Source organism: Homalodisca vitripennis, chromosome 4 (assembly GCF_021130785.1).
Source record: "Homalodisca vitripennis isolate AUS2020 chromosome 4, UT_GWSS_2.1, whole genome shotgun sequence".
In the NCBI taxonomy this organism is placed as follows: Eukaryota; Metazoa; Arthropoda; class Insecta; order Hemiptera; family Cicadellidae; genus Homalodisca; species Homalodisca vitripennis.
Window position 1 is genome coordinate 168403789 of NC_060210.1, and position 16268 is coordinate 168420056.

At 32.7% G+C, this 16268-nt stretch overlaps 1 protein-coding gene across 2 annotated transcripts; it reads left to right on the forward strand.

Moving 5' to 3' along the window:
* The first annotated feature begins 3495 nt into the window (after positions 1-3495).
* Positions 3496-11891, forward strand: LOC124360577 (anaphase-promoting complex subunit 15B). 2 transcript variants are annotated; one of them, XM_046814306.1, is made up of 3 exons: positions 3496-4108; positions 9593-9664; positions 11658-11891. In XM_046814306.1, exons 1-3 carry the CDS (start codon positions 3986-3988, stop codon positions 11811-11813), a joined length of 351 nt encoding a protein of 116 aa, XP_046670262.1. In that variant the 5' UTR covers positions 3496-3985; the 3' UTR covers positions 11814-11891. The 2 variants fall into 2 exon arrangements, with proteins under 2 accessions (XP_046670262.1, XP_046670263.1); XM_046814307.1 differs by having other exon boundaries at positions 3590-4108; positions 9605-9664.
* Positions 11892-16268: the final 4377 nt, after the last annotated feature.

The window sequence follows — 16268 nt, forward strand, 5'->3', positions numbered from 1 at the left end:
GTGAGTTACCACTGCCACCGCAATTGACAACGTCATCACCAACATGCCATCTGTGGCGGTGTCCCTGATTGTCACAGCCATCTCGGACCATGATGCGCAGCTGGTCACCTTGACGGATTTTGCGCCTGCTACTTTCCCGCCACAGACAGTCGTCTCCCGAGCTGCTCGACCTGAGAATATTGCTGCTTCCTGTAAGCTATTAGAAAAAGAAACTTGGGACTGTCTTGATGGTTGTTCTGGAGCTGACGACATGTTTATATCGTTTAATAGGGTATTAAACTATTACATAGATGTTGCATGTCCCCAGAAAAAAACTGTTCAAAAACATAAAAATTGTCAAAGTAGGTGGATTACTATCGGAATATTAGTCTCTAGGGCAAAATTAAAAGAATATTACCAAGTTTCAAGAACAACAACAAATGAGCATTTCCAAACATTCTTTAAAAATTATAAAAAATCTACAAAAAAGTAATTAAGGCAGCTAAGGCATATGATGTAAACAAAAAACAATAAGACATTCTAATAATATATCAAAAACCGCTTGGTATATTATTAACAAACAAAGTAAATACAGAAATCCAGTCTCTCCTTCAGAGCTGATTTTGAAGGAAATGTCATCAGAGAACCCTGCTTGATTGCGGACATGCTAAACAAAAACTTTTTGTAGATGTGGCGATGGAGAGTGGTAATGTGCCATTGTCAAGTTCTGACAGCAGCAGGGGGTCATGCAGCCCAGCAGCGTCGATTATGTTAAGACCTGTTACAGAGGGTGAGGTGGCTGCGGTGATTCGGGACTTAAAGATCAAGCATTCTAGGGATGTTTATGGGTTGTCGGGGTGGCTTCTTAAACAGTGTTTCCACAAAATCTTGAAACCATTGGCCAGAATGATTAACCAAACTGGGCGATTTCCAAACGGCCTAAAAATGCAAAAATCATTCCACTCTTCAAAAAAGGTGATTCAAAATCTCCAAGCAATTGCAGGTCCATTGCCATTCTTCCAACAATCAGTAAAATATTTGAGAAGTTATTTCTCATTAGAATGCTTTCCTTTCTGGACGTGCATGATATTCTCTGTAAGGAACAGTTTGGTTTCCGGAAGGGAATATCGACAATTGATGCAGTCACTAAACTGATCGACACTGTTGTGAAGGGCTTGGACAGGCAAATACCTACGCTTAGCGTATTTCTTGACTCGCCTAAGGCGTTTGACTGTGTGGACCACCAGACTCTCATTTCAAAATTACATGACTGTGGGATACGAGGTACACCACTCTCATGGCTTGAGTCGTACCTGAGTTCCCGCCTGCAACAAGTCCATATAAATGGAGTTTCATCAAACAACGCACGTAAAATATGGTGTCACACAGGGATCAATTCTCGGCCCAGCTCCTTTTTTAATTTATGTTAATGACCTCAGGTCATCTATATCATCTGGCCAAATGAATCAGTACACAGATGACACAACTGTCTATTTTAAAAGTAAATGCAGGGCCTCATTGGAAGTGGAATGTTTTGTAAGTGCAAATTCTTGTCTGCAGTTCTTATCTAAGGTCAATCTGCAAACAAATGATTCAAAATCTAATTTCATCTATTTCTCAGGTTGGAGAGTATCCCATGATTGTGGTCCATCAGTTGTGCTAAATGACACAGTCATTGAAGAACTAAACAGCATTGAATTCTTAGGAATCCACATTGACAAAAGTCTAACGTGGGACAATCATGTAGACGCAGTCTGTGCCAAAATGTCCTCGGGCATCTTTGCTCTGAGAAAGTTAGCAGAATGTTGTGCAATTCCTATTCTAAAAATGGCCTATTATGGCCTTGTGTACCCACACATGTCTTATGGCATAACATTGTGGGGAGGATGCGCAAACACCCACTTCCAAAGGTGCTTTGTCCTGTAGAAGAAAGCAATCTGAATCATCTCGAAAATAGGAATGAAAGAATCTTCCAGGGAGCACTTCAAAAGTTTTGATTTGTTAACGCTCCCATCCCTCTACATGTACGAGACTGTCCTGTACTGTCGTTACAAAATGTGAAATGACGCGGGGCAGAGACGTCCATGACTACAACACTAGAGGGAGGGATGCATTAAGACCAGCGCAGCACAGGCTCCGGGCTTTCGAAGCCCTGCCATCTGAGGTCGGGGCCAAACTTATCAACAAGTTGCCTCTTGACCTACAGGCTGAAAATGGGCAACCACTGTTTAGGAGGTAGCTAAGGAACTTATTAGTGCAAGGGGCCTTTTACTCCGTTGGCGAGTTCGTGGACAGGGAGGTTAGTTGGTACAACCGTTGAGAGGGGGTGCCAAGCTTTAGGCCTACACGATAAACCATAATGTTCTCTCTATTTAAGTTTTGTTTTATTTGATAATTAAAATTTTAAGTTCTTTCTTTTATTTGTTTAGTTTTACATATAACTTTGTAAAACATTACAATATTATTTTGTTTAAATACCTACACGACTTGACGCGTGCCATGCAATGTTGTAAAAATTGTTATTACGGCAATAAAGAAATGTATTTATTTATTTATTTAGTTATAGAGTCAAAAAAAGCCTCGGGTTTTATCAGTCTTGTAAGTAACCTTTTAGTTTTGTTAAACAACTTGGCTGTATAAATTTGTTGCTAGGCAACTGTGTTTATGAAGTACTTACCTTTAAGCTGACTGAACTTGTATTTTCACTTTCAATGTGAATAGATGACAATCCACACATTGAATTGGACCAAGAATCTGAACGATTGTTCGATTACTGTGTCCATCAAGTAAATCAAGTAGAACCTTTTCTTACATTTTTAGGTTTGTATGTTTGTTGCTAGTTTCATTTTTGTCAGTTTTTTTTAAAGTGACTGTTCGTGAAGGATTTCACAAAATTTGTTTGGTATAAACTATAAATAGCGTTCAGGGAACCATTATTCTTGTTTTTTTTATCAAATGGATTTGATATTTTCCAAAACCCAGGAAGTTTCTTTTGTTTTTTTCTTACCCTAGTCGGCTCTCTGGGCGACTGTACCGGTACCGTGTGGGCTAGCTGGTGTCTTTGATTATATTTGTTTCGAATTTAAAAAGCCCAGTCCGGGCTGGGCTGCACTGGGAGGATTGGAGTGGTTGAGTGTCCATTTAATTGCATGTATATCAATTTTACAAAGGCCGGGTTGGTTACAGTGGGCGGCTGTCCATTGGATTACAAGTATTTTGAAATACCAAAAAGGTGTTGGTCTGGTCAGTCGCAGTGGGCGGATGTCCACTTGATAATATGTATTGATATCCTGGAAAATTCGGGCCGGGCTGAGCTGCGCTGGTTCGTTGGCGAACTCGCTATGGGCTCTGTGCTTCTCTTGGCTTTCTAATCGCTCTCCTAATCCGACTAATGAAAGTCGGATTTTTCTTGATTCACCCATAACTGACTCACTCAATCTTTCATATTAGTAGAGTTGGTGAGGGGAAAGGGTTATATGAACAGTCAAACGTCTGGGTCTTGTCCACACTCGCCTTCTTACACGACTAATAGAAACGTAAACTGTAAACAAGGCTTAATTAAATGTGGAATAAATACGGTTAAGTTGGCAGTATGAATAATCTTAAAAAAACCTGCTGCGGCTTGCTACCAACCACCTAATTAATTGCAGTTCGTAATTTTCACATCAGTTGTATCACCTGATTTGCTTAAGTAACCTCACAACACCTGTAACATAACTTTAAAACCTTCCCTTTACTTTCATATTCACATAAAGATACATTCACGGTTCACGCTCACTCAAAAACACTTAGGGAGAAGAGAGATAACGGTGAATTGAGCAAGTGAAGTGACATTTTAAGTAATCTGAGTTGTTGACTGTTGTTTTATTCGTGCATTCGTGTGAAATTAAATACACGTATTGGAGTATCATAAAAATTGAATTCGTAAAGTAAACAAAAAGATATTTTAATTGGATGTTAGTATTGGGATTTAAGCAGAGTAGGCCTACTTGAAAACATCAATCCAATGTCAATACCTCTATTTCCATCATTAACACCCAAAATTGTTGACCCACTGTGGTTTAGTATAGACAAACCCAGGAATGATGAAAGTGAACTAGTTCAGCAGGAACAGGAGCACCAGACTTGGGTAAATTAAATTCTACATCACTTAACTTGGTACTTGTAAGACCCACTCTTATGATTTGTTCTTTAGAGTGAAGATATATAGGATAATAATATTAAGGCTGCAGTAGAATAAGCGTCCAACACTCGAGTGATCTATAATATCAAATCATCAATATTCATGAGTAAAGAATCTTCCCTACAAATACTTATACCAAATTATGTTATATATTAATTAAGTTTAATTTCAAATTACTGTATAAAAAATAATAGGCCTAATCTAATGGTGAATAAAAAAAAAACAATGCAAGATATGTATTTATAAAATATAACAAACAAAACAGTAAAACGCTTACTCAATTTTAAACTATTTTGAAGGATAAACATGTCTCACAAATAAAACATTTGCATTACCACTGCATTTGCTGTTATTACACATATCCAGTATTATTGTCAGTAACAGGTAATTCAGTGATAACCTATTACCGAGCAGTTTACTGTTGTTTCAGTAACCGCTGGGCTGAATAATTTGTTCTAATAACGATTTTTTTGTTTTGGGTTTACTCGGTGGCCAGAAACAGCTTAGGCTGTTTCATGCAAACAATGAGAAATTTATTATGCCTCCTTTCGTTCACTCGGTCATTCCATTCTGTCGTTCATTCATTAATTTTGTTTGGTCAACACAATGACCGGTATAACACGCTCTAGCGGGAAGGCTAAGAATCTCTGCACTGACCAGTTTAATTGAATGGATCGCAGCAGTGAACGATACCGACTGAGCTGGATCAGTCAGATGATCCGATAGTGTGAGCGCCGTGCAGTGGTGGGGAGATTGGGAGATGGCGGCATCACATCGATGGAAGGGTATTTACCCCACCCTGCGTGAACTCAAATCACCCAGTTTTTTTGTAAGCGGTTTACTTATAGATCCTGAGGGTACTTTGGGATTATACCGACCACACCAGTATGAAGAACACAAAAATATAAATTTATAGAAACAAACATGATAGAACGAAAAAACAACTGTTAATTACAAAATTACAAACATTTCCAGGTATTGTGATCGGTATTGTTGTCGCTGTTATCTTATCTTTCTCGAGAATCCCGATTAGGGCAGGGCGCGGCATCACATGATTTTCACGGTACCGTACATAATTGCCTTTCCATTACAATTCAATTTATATTTCTGATCAGCCCCTCTAGAATTTGATATTTTACTGATAGGTACTATCTCGAGGGATGTTTTTCTTTCGCTGACATCAGCGCGGGCTTCGGCAGCACCTTCGGCTGGAGGCACTCGCATTTTGGGTGGCGGAGTGTGATCAAGAATAAAAACAAGTTTTGAGTGTTTTTTCAATAAAGAGTTTAGTTTTAGTTTGGTAATGTTTGTTTTTGTTGAATTTTGTGTTTGGAGAAATGTAGAGGTAAAACACGGAAGTATAACAAAGCGACGCACCAGCTGAACGGGCGGCGAGACTCTGCAATCACGTTATCTACTAGACCGCTCGACTTTGACCTCTGTCTGAGGGTGGGGAGGGGTTTGCGATAAGACAATTCCTGTTTTATATTGACGAAATATTGTTCTACGCTAATCTAGTAATCAGTAGAAGCAAAATGTCAAATAACGATTCGTATCTGGGTGTGGTCGGTATAATCCCAAAGTACCATCCTGACTAAATCCTAATCTAGTTTCTGAACTAATTATATACCAAATCCTTATTAATTTTAGAACATGGAAGATACAATCCAAAACAAATGTTATAGTCTACTTAAATAAAATTCAAATAAATGTTTTATTTTAACAGTCTATTTATATTATAATAATCACTATTTGCAGCACCTATTTTCAAGACTATTCTGATTTTATTGGCCAACTTCAGAAAAAAACCTTTGGAGGGTTCTGTACCTAAATACCTACAAGCCAATTTTCATAAAACTGCATATACATTCTATACATAGTGTAGCATAGAACAACCCTCATTCTTAGGCCACGCCTATTTTAGGACCTATATCAACTTAACAGGCTAAGTACTGGAAGAACTTATGGATGGTCCCTCAAATACTTACAAGCTGATTTTGATAAAACTGTGCATACACATTCTAGACATAGTCTAGTACATTATATTACAACTCTTATTCTTAGGCCGCGCCTATTTTCGAAGATATATCTGTTTTACATACAAGAACTAAAACTAAGTTATGGATGGCACCGTACCTAAAAAACGGCCAATTTTCATAAAAAGTTGCACACATTATGGACATAGTCTCCTATATTATATTACAATTCTCATTCTTAGGCAACTCCTATTATTGGAGCTATATCAATTTAACAGGCTAAGTACTCAAAAACCTATGGATAGACCCGTACCTCAAAAACATGAGGGCTGATTATCATAAAACTTTTTATACATATTCTAGTCGTAGTCTACTATATACTATATTACAACCCTCTTACTATATTATTATTATTTATAAGTCCTGCATATCCCATTTGACAGAATTTAAATGACAGAACCTGTTCAATTAAATCTCCGATAAAATTAAATGTTTGCAAAATTACACTCCATATAACAAGAATTTTGTTGAACCACCCAGTCGAGAATAAAGTTAAGATGGTAATATAATAACAACTTTTTTAATTTTAGTTCTAAAATTCAAAAACAGTACACTTGTACCTATATTGTATGAAAGTTTGGTGTCTTAATCGGATTACAAGTTTCCAAGGTATGATTTTTGAAAGATGCAGTTTGGTTGAAAAGTGCCCAAAAATCTCTTTTTCGATGTTATTGCCATTAAAACGAAATAATTTTTAGTAAATTATTTGTTTCATATGTCTCAATGAATAAATAACAAAGCTAAATTTGAATATAACTACCATTATTTTATTTTAGCTGCTCTTGTTAGATTGTGGTTAATTTTCAAACTCTGGTATCTAGACATTTTGATCCATGAGTAGTAGTTATTTAAATATGAATAAATCAATAAATATACAGGATGTTTCAGACCACTCGACTGCAATCACCTGTGGTTGAACTGTTTGACATTGCATGATGCAATAAACTGAAACCGTAAAAAATCTCATGTGGCAAACACCACAAAATTGTTTCTCTCACATTTAAAATATGGAGTGTGCCCCAAAATTAGGGTGGGACCTCATACATTTCAATTAGCTAGATAGGTCAAAAGGTCATGTGGCACATAATTTTAAAGGTCTTTAAATTCAGATAATATCTTGAGTCTTCTCCAAATTGCAAAATTTTTTGCAAATCTATGAGTTTTTATTTTTTACTGTGGTACTTTTGTATTTAAATTTGTGAATGTCAATGTTTTATGTTGGAAAAGCACAAGATAAGTTTTCAAACGGTATGGTGTTTTTCTTACAGCTCAAAAATTTTAAAACCTTTGCAGTTCCGTGCCAAAAAATTTTTTAATGAGAACATAGGTCATATTATGGCACATTAAATTAAATGTAATTCAAAAATATGATTAAAAAATGCAAACTTTATTTCTCTCTTTTTAAGTTTTCAAGTTATTTGAAAAAATATATTTTATTACCATTCAAATACTCTTCTAAGTAATTACACATTACAATTAGTGACATTACAATCAAGTTTAGTGAAATATGTATGATGATAACCTTGTAATGTACTATAAAAATGCAAATGATAACAAAATCACTACACAACTTAAATGAAACTCAGAAGTTCTATAATCGGGATAGAGAGGTTGGTATTCACACAAAATCCATCACAGTGTTTTTAAATTTCTTTTTACAAATCTTAAAACAGGTATCATTGATCAATTATACTTATATTACGACAACATATTGTTTTTAATGTATCCAGCCATTTTATTGTCATTGCTAACTGAAGCTATATTGCCAATAGTAGTAGGGTTTTATATTATGTTTTTAATGGATTTTGGGTTATAAGGTATTAAAAAATTTTTAGCTTGGTCTTGTCATCATCCTATCAAAACTTACAAGCATAATTGTTACTTCTATGTGATAAATTAAATCAGCTTTTAAGTTATAAGGCTCTAAGTAACACACAAACATATAAGAATGTCATATACAACCAACCCTATTACTCTCATCGAATAAGAATTATAATGCATTGTGTGTGTGTGTTTTTTTTTAACTCAAAAGGTTCTATGTGGAACACAATTATATTTTTTCTTCATCTAATGATTAATGTTAGATTTCTGATTACCAAATAACTATTGTTTAATAAATATGTTGTTCATAAAACAATTATTTACAAGACAAAGGAAGTACACAGAACTGAAGGTATAACATTTTGAATGTCCCATAACATAAAAACATCACATACAACTGATTACTCTCAGCTAGTGATACACTCTCTATAAATATAAGAAATATATATGTATGTTTTTAGGTTAAAATTATATTTAAAAGAGCTTTAAAAATCATGCTTGTAATTCTACAAGGTTTTTTCAAATTTAACTATAATTGCAAGTAATTATGTACTGATATATTAATATATTCATAATTTAATTTAAGATAACTAAGGAGGAGAGGGGTTTACAGAAAAATCTGAGTCTAGGGCTTAAAAATCTGTAAATCCTGCACAGCTCTAAGAACTAAGTGAGGGTCTTGATGACCACTGAATTTTTTCACAACTTTGGCTCTCTTCATGTTTTTTAGAAGATTAGATGACAGTTCTTTTTACTGTTTGTTCCTATATTAGGATCTATTATTTCGATTTGTTATTAGCTATGGACTGTTCGGATATGTATAATCTTTAACTTTAAGTCCATCCTGTATGTACAAAGGCCACCATTGTGTAATTACTTATGCTTTTGGGACTTCAAAACATTATTGAATTGAACCAGTTCGAATTTTTGTAAAAACAATCTCCATATTATCATACATTTCATATATTGATTACTCAGTTAGGTAATGTTAGTGCTTTTTAGTCTATTTAATTCTAAATAGGCCTACATTTCTGAAAAAATATAAATTTTGTAAAAGTATTATATTTGATTTATTTGGTGAGATAGCTGAAATGTTGTTTAATGGCCAATTTAAAAATATAATTTTATGAATACAAAATTCATACCTGACATGAATACAATACCAAAAAGGATTGAAATGATAATTTTGTACTATAGATTATTTTTTATATTTTGTAAAATGTATTGCACATACAATAATATTATAATTTGTATATTGTATGAAAATAAAAATAAAAATCAATAATTATAAAATGAGTTAAAAAATACAAGTTTTTTGCTAAGATTTGCAGTAAAAGGAAAAGTGCTGAGATTCTAAGGAGATTCTTTACAGTATATTGATTGGATCTTTTGTATTTGTGTATGAAAGGGTTAATTATTTCACTCCTATAAAATGTACATTTATGTTAACTAATTGATAACATTTTTATCTATTTCGATCTTTGGTAATTTATATAATCTTATAGAAAGTGACATTTCATCTCTGAATGGTAATAAAAGTACTTAATAAGTTTTATACTGATGGTTTATTTAGATGTTGTTTCAGTTAAATAGCATTGGTCAGCGTGATTGTGACTTGGCTCCTATTGGAAAAACTGCTTCAGAGGTTAGTTATTACATCATACATTTATTTTTAGTCAATTTACAATTAATACTAACATATCGGTACTGGAATACTATAAACTAACCTGCACGTTATTCATGCACAAATATTACTGAAAAATTCTCTGAGCTATTTTGGATCAACTTTTCAAATGTAATGCATTTATGACAAACAATGTTTTAAATGTAGTTTTGAGTTACAGGGTTATCACGTAAAGAATATTACAAAATGTTAACAACACTCCTCATCTTATACTTAAGTTGTATTAGTTACATTTATTTGAGTAGTAAATTAGGACTATTAAAATTATATCAAGTTGAGTTGCTAGATTTGTAAAATTTTTGACTAAGTACGAGTTTTGTAAAGATATTAGCTTCGATGTTTTCAATGTCATGTTTCGATGTCAGCTTGATGGCTCCAAGAAAATTTACTTCTGTTACATACTGTTCTTTGATGTGTATATGTCGTAAAGTCTATTTGTATTTTTTAGTATAACATTTGCTGATTGGTTACTGTCATACAAATGTCTTAAAGTCTTTTTGGCGTCTTTTAAAATTTGTATTTAAGTCACAGGATTTCTTAAGTTGTTTAAACCACTGATTTAGTGTGCTCAGGTTCCAATGTGGGTAACACAACATTTTGCTGTTTCTTCAGTTCAAACATTTTAGTTATCCATTGAGAATAAAACAATGTCTAGTGTAATTCAGCCATTTTGTGAAGTTCCCTTGTATATACTGCCTGTACCTCCCATAAAGATTTTTCTTACTTCAGTAGTTTGCTACGTAAGATATGTAAGAATAACTACTACAAAATACATCCAAGAGTCAATCAAGATCTGAAATGGAGAATTTATGTTTTTACTTGTTGGATCAATGGTTAATTGAAATTAAATCTGACAGCTTTGTTGCTGGACAGTTTACAGTTTTTCATATCAAATTTTCTGATAAGCCCTTCTAGATACTTTGGATTTTTTAAATAATATCATTTTGTTTTAGCTCCCATTTTAGGGCATTTAATATAAAATTACCACACAGCAAGAGTAACATTAACTTCCCTTAAACCTTGAATATATACACTTTGACCTCCATGAGAAGAAAGCCAAGAATTAGTTGTCTCTGAAGATCTAAACATTTTATATATTGTATGGTTAAAAAAGTAATCTGAATAATACTTTAAAAGTAAGGTTTTATTGAATGGTAAATTATATACTGCAGTTGCTCAGCTATGAAACCTTTCATTTGATGTGTATCGCAATCTATATTATTCCTCATTCATTAATATGTGAGAAATAAGTTTTTGTTATAAAGTTCACATTATAGTTGGGCATAATGCTAGTGCATGTGCATAATGCATTGGGCATTATTTAAATCTCGTTTAGGGAGCATTAGATACATATTTATTGTATTATCTGAATACAGTAAGCTCTCAATACCAATGAGATTGACAGGTGAAGTTACACAAATTTCGTGAATAAACGACAAAATAGATATTTAATACATATTTAATGTATCAATGTAACAATAATTGTCTTAAACAAATTGAGTATGGTAGTTAATCTGTTTCAAAAAGAAAATTGAAACAATATAGGTACTAACATTTTTGACTGATTACCATAACATACTCGTACAAGTGGTTTTATTACACATTGTTTTTTAGTGATATAACCTATGCTATACAGGTTATATAACCTGATATAACCTGTGTGTCACCAATCAGTATATTATTACTAACTTTTTAAGCAGAATAAATAATACCATTACTTATTAGGTTTAGAACATAATAAACCATGAATTAACTTTTTTACACCCAAATATACATACATTTTCATTATTTTTTTGTGTGTGACACTGTTGTAAATGTGATATTAAATATGGTGAATGATTCCTTGGAAACTAAAAAATCTCAACACATTATCAAGTTTATTTTTACAAACATTTAGACAGTCTGGCAAGTAGTGTAAATTATTAAGATTGTGAAGACATGTGATTGTTTCTAGTGTCAAGATGAGGAGGAGGAGGATGAGGAAGAGGATGATAACGATGATGATGAGAGTGACACCCATGATGAGGAAGATGAAGATGTAGATATGGAGTTGTCCTACGAGGTTTCAGACAACAGACAGATGGCACCTCCAGCAGATAGTAGTGTTTAGTTGACTCATTTATAAATCTTCTGTATTGTTTTGTATATTTTTATTATATTTAAATACATGTAATAATTTATATTTTGATAATGTTAATTATATCAATTACACACCTGAATTCCTTTTGTAGCAAAAGATAAATATTTAATAACATATTTTTAAATCAGTAATCAAAATAATTGACAGTACATACATACGTTATTCATTGAAATTTTCTCTGAAGTGGTATAATGTAGAAAATATACAAAATGTAAATCAACTTTACCGTCTTATTTTTAATATAGCTTAACAGATTGCTTGATTTTTTGCAACAGAAATATAACGGTATTTTTCTTACCATAATTAATCATTTGCAACTCATAAATGTACCTGGGACCTCACTTGGCCAGGGAGACTACACTATTCCGTAACAATGCATTTTATTTGTTGTGATACAGTAATGAAAGTTGATTTTCAATTACTTCTATATAAAGTAATCTGATAAGTCTAGTGTTTATTATTTTTAATAAACTTCTCATAAAGAAACTTTAAGTGTTGAACAATTGTTTTTATGAAAGTTATTTTTTATTACATTTGTATAATTTATTGCACAATAAATATGATCAAAATTCATTATGATTTATTACATTTCGTACTAAATAATATTTAAAAAATTTTGAACGTTAGTACAAAAATAATATTGTAAAATTCCACAAAACGGGTAAAAATTATGGGGTTTTTATTAGATCCTTTTTCCTATGGAAAAGTGTCAGTGCGAAATTGATATCAGTGGAAAATATAAATCCCCAAATATCAAAAATGTAAATCTCGTCTCCATTTTAATGTGCAACATGGGTTCTCAGAATTCAGTATCGAAGGTAAAACATTGGGTTTTATAATTCTTTATTATACAAACTTATTTTCAGTTTTGCCTTTAAAGACTGCAATAAAGATGTGTTGATCAGTTTCAGGGAGGCTGTAGTTTAATTATTATAAGTTCAAAACAATTTCAAAACATTATTATCATAATAATTTAGTTTTCATGCGGAGTATAACATAGAAGATACAAGTTCAATCCTCATATTGTGTTTTGTTTTCTGTTTTGTTAATGAAGATATAATCTTCTCAGTTTAATATTATATCAGCATATGCAAAATGGGGAAGGTGATGCAACAAAATTAAAGTTTTTTCTTTCTGGCTTTAAATAAGAGAAACATCGTACGTTCTATCCTGTGTAGCTGCACTAGTTTCTTTATTGGTATCAACTTTGTAAAAGAATTTGATTAACCAGGACATTAAACTTTGTTCGATCACTCAGCTATGACCCTAGGCTTCAAGCAACAAATGTGTTCGTATTGATTAAGTTTGTACTTTTATCCTCTTAGGATCAAAACTTATACCAAAGTACCTTTACCAGTCCAGAATTTACTGGAGAATAACATTTTTTAGTATGAGTCGACTGACTACTTTGGATGGCAATTCTTCCACTAGAAAAATAATTATTACCATGAATATTTGAATAGGCTAGTAAGTAATAAAATGTATAAAACATTTTCACTAGAAAAATATGTTCCTTCTTCCAGGCCTCCAATAACATACTTGTATCTGTGACAAGAATAGAAAATGAAGTGGTCCAGAATATAAAAAACTAGAATGTAGTGATCGTGAATGTACATACACCAGTAAAAGAAGGAATAAAATCACTGATTGCCTGGGAAAATTATAGATAAGCAGAACTTTTACCAGTTTTTAGAACCTCATTATAGGAGCTTTCCCCCCTCCCCAAAAGTCGTTGTTCCTCTCATTTGTCCTTTTCCCTACACCTTTTGAACTTAAATTTTGCAACCTCTCAGGGCAAGAGCTCCGTCACCATACACTGTTATCATTATAGGTAGATTGATCCAATAATATACAAGATGTCCATAAATAAATCCACCAAACTTCACTAATTGATTTGACAGGTAAAAATAAGTAAGAATTATCACATTTTAAAGTATTGTCCTGTTTTGCTTTATTTATTGTCTGTCTGTCAGTTTTAAGGAAAAATATTTTTAAATTGAGTACAAATATTAAGTTTAAATTTTACAAAATGTTTAAGAACCATCTTTAAAAATAGTTTCAGAAAAATATATCAGGTTTCAAAATGGTGGTTTTACATAGTTTAAAACTGTAATAACTCAAATATACAGGAGTAGGGAAATATGAGTTACGTTCATATGAACATTTTGATATCAAGTTTATTTTGGTACGCCAAATAATAATGTAATAATACAGATTTTAAGCGCCTTTCCTCACTGGAATATACTAATCGAGTTATTAGTGCTATTTAACTGCTGATTAATAATCAGCTAATTGCTGCAATTAACAAATGAAGTTACCTGCTTGGTATTGACAATTTGTACACTTGTTATGTAATTTTTTTATGTGATTGATGTTATTTTGCGGAATTTATATGCCAGTTATAACAGGATTAGTTCATTTACGTAATTTAATTATTCTATATTTTTCTTACTGTTAATGAGACTGTTTACTAAATTCAATTGACAGCAATGAGCTTATAGTAGCCTACTACTGCTATTTTAGTTAATGTAAGACCGTAGCCAGCAAGAGGTCTAGTCCCCCAAATTTTCAATTTTTTCACTTTTTTTTTAGTAACCGATTATTATTATTTAAATAATTCAGTTTTACTGACATGCACTGCTGAAAGATCGTTCTCAACAAAGAAATAGGTCAAGAACTTTTTAAGGAACTAAATGGGGCCTTGCTCTCTGTCAACTTTCCAGAAAATATCAGTTGTTTGGATCCCCCCTCAGAATATTTTGCTAGCTAAGTTCTTAAGTTAATGTAATAATTTTCTGAAAATTTAGCTTAAGTAATGAACAATTACTTTCCTTAGTAAATCAACTCATTAAAAAAACAAAACAATAATATTGTGTAAACTAACTATGGTATGCTTAATAATTGGTACTTGGTGACAGTAAAAAAATTAAAGATCAATTTGTGCAATACAACATTTAATGCATCCAAGAAAGTTAATAAGAACCGTTAAAGAATGGCAGTGATTAAGTAATTTCAGCTGTCGGCTAAAGATTAAGCAGCAGTTAAACAACATTAATCACTATTAATGTGTTTAAAATCAGGGATGGTACTCAGTAAAACCTTTACTATTTCAGTATTATTTGCCATAGCGAAATAAACTTGGCATCAAAATGTTTATATGAAAGTAACCCATTCAGTTTGAATTATTTTTTGAAAGCACTTGAAGAAATAAAATCTTTTTTGGGGAGCAACAAATAATACAAAGTTATAAAGGATGAAGATATTTGAAAGTGGATTACAGGAAGAGAAGTGTTTATCTAACAGGCATTGCATATGTAATAGAGAGAGAGTTATTTATTCATCTTTTATTTATTGATTAGCCAAATGAGGGTACTATGGAGAAATAGTTCATAATAATAATAAAAATAGTGTACATCACACTATGGGCAGAACATAGTTATAGTACAACCAGGCCCATATTCATACCACATTTTTCAGACAATTTTACCAGGGCCCGAGCTTTTAGGGGGCCAGGTCCAGGCCCAGCCACACGTCTATTTGAAGGAACAGTGCTGGACGAGATAGCTCAATCTAATTACTGTAACGGTATGATAGGCTAAATTTGTATTCTCACAATCATTAATATCTAAAAATATAATTTAAATAGGACAACTACTAGACTAAATATTATACATTTTTAGAGTTCACTAAATTAATTAAAAACAATACTTAAAGTGGTCCAATTGATAAGATTTTATCTATACTTATTTTTAATAACATATATTGAATCATACTATCATTAAAAAATAATAAGATGTTTTCAATGGTATACCAGAGGGGGGGGGGTGAAAAGCGGTTTGAAGGGAGGCAGGGTGGTGGGACATGACGGGGCCCTTTAAAGCTGTGTACGGGCCTGAGTACAACGCAGCTATAGTGGGAAGGGCTGATTCAATGTGAATGTAAAGTTTAGCTCTGGTTCACCTTTCTCTCATTTAGGTACTGCATCTGAAATCTAGTCTGCAAGAGCATTAAATTTCAGATGCTGTAGGTAAGATGAAGGTGAACTGGAGCTAAACTTGACATTGACTGAGTTATAGTGTTTGATAGTTAGCCAGTCTACCTAACCATACAACAAGAACATTTTAGATGACAAGTATACCAAGTGCTTGTCAACCAAAAAATTTCATAAAAAGCAAGAAAAAAATGTTTTCAATTTGCAGGCAGCACCATTTGAAAGGATTGAACAGAGTTGTCAATCTAAAGCGCTTAAGAAGGTGTTGATTTCAATATTGTAAATTTACTGGTAGAAAAAATTGCTTTTACTACTCATACTTAAAATTAAGCTACAGTGGTTTATTGGGTACATGAGAATATTATAAAACCAATGGTCACATATGCTTTATTAGTGTGGTGGCCGAAAGTAGAACAAAAACAGCTGCCAAGAGG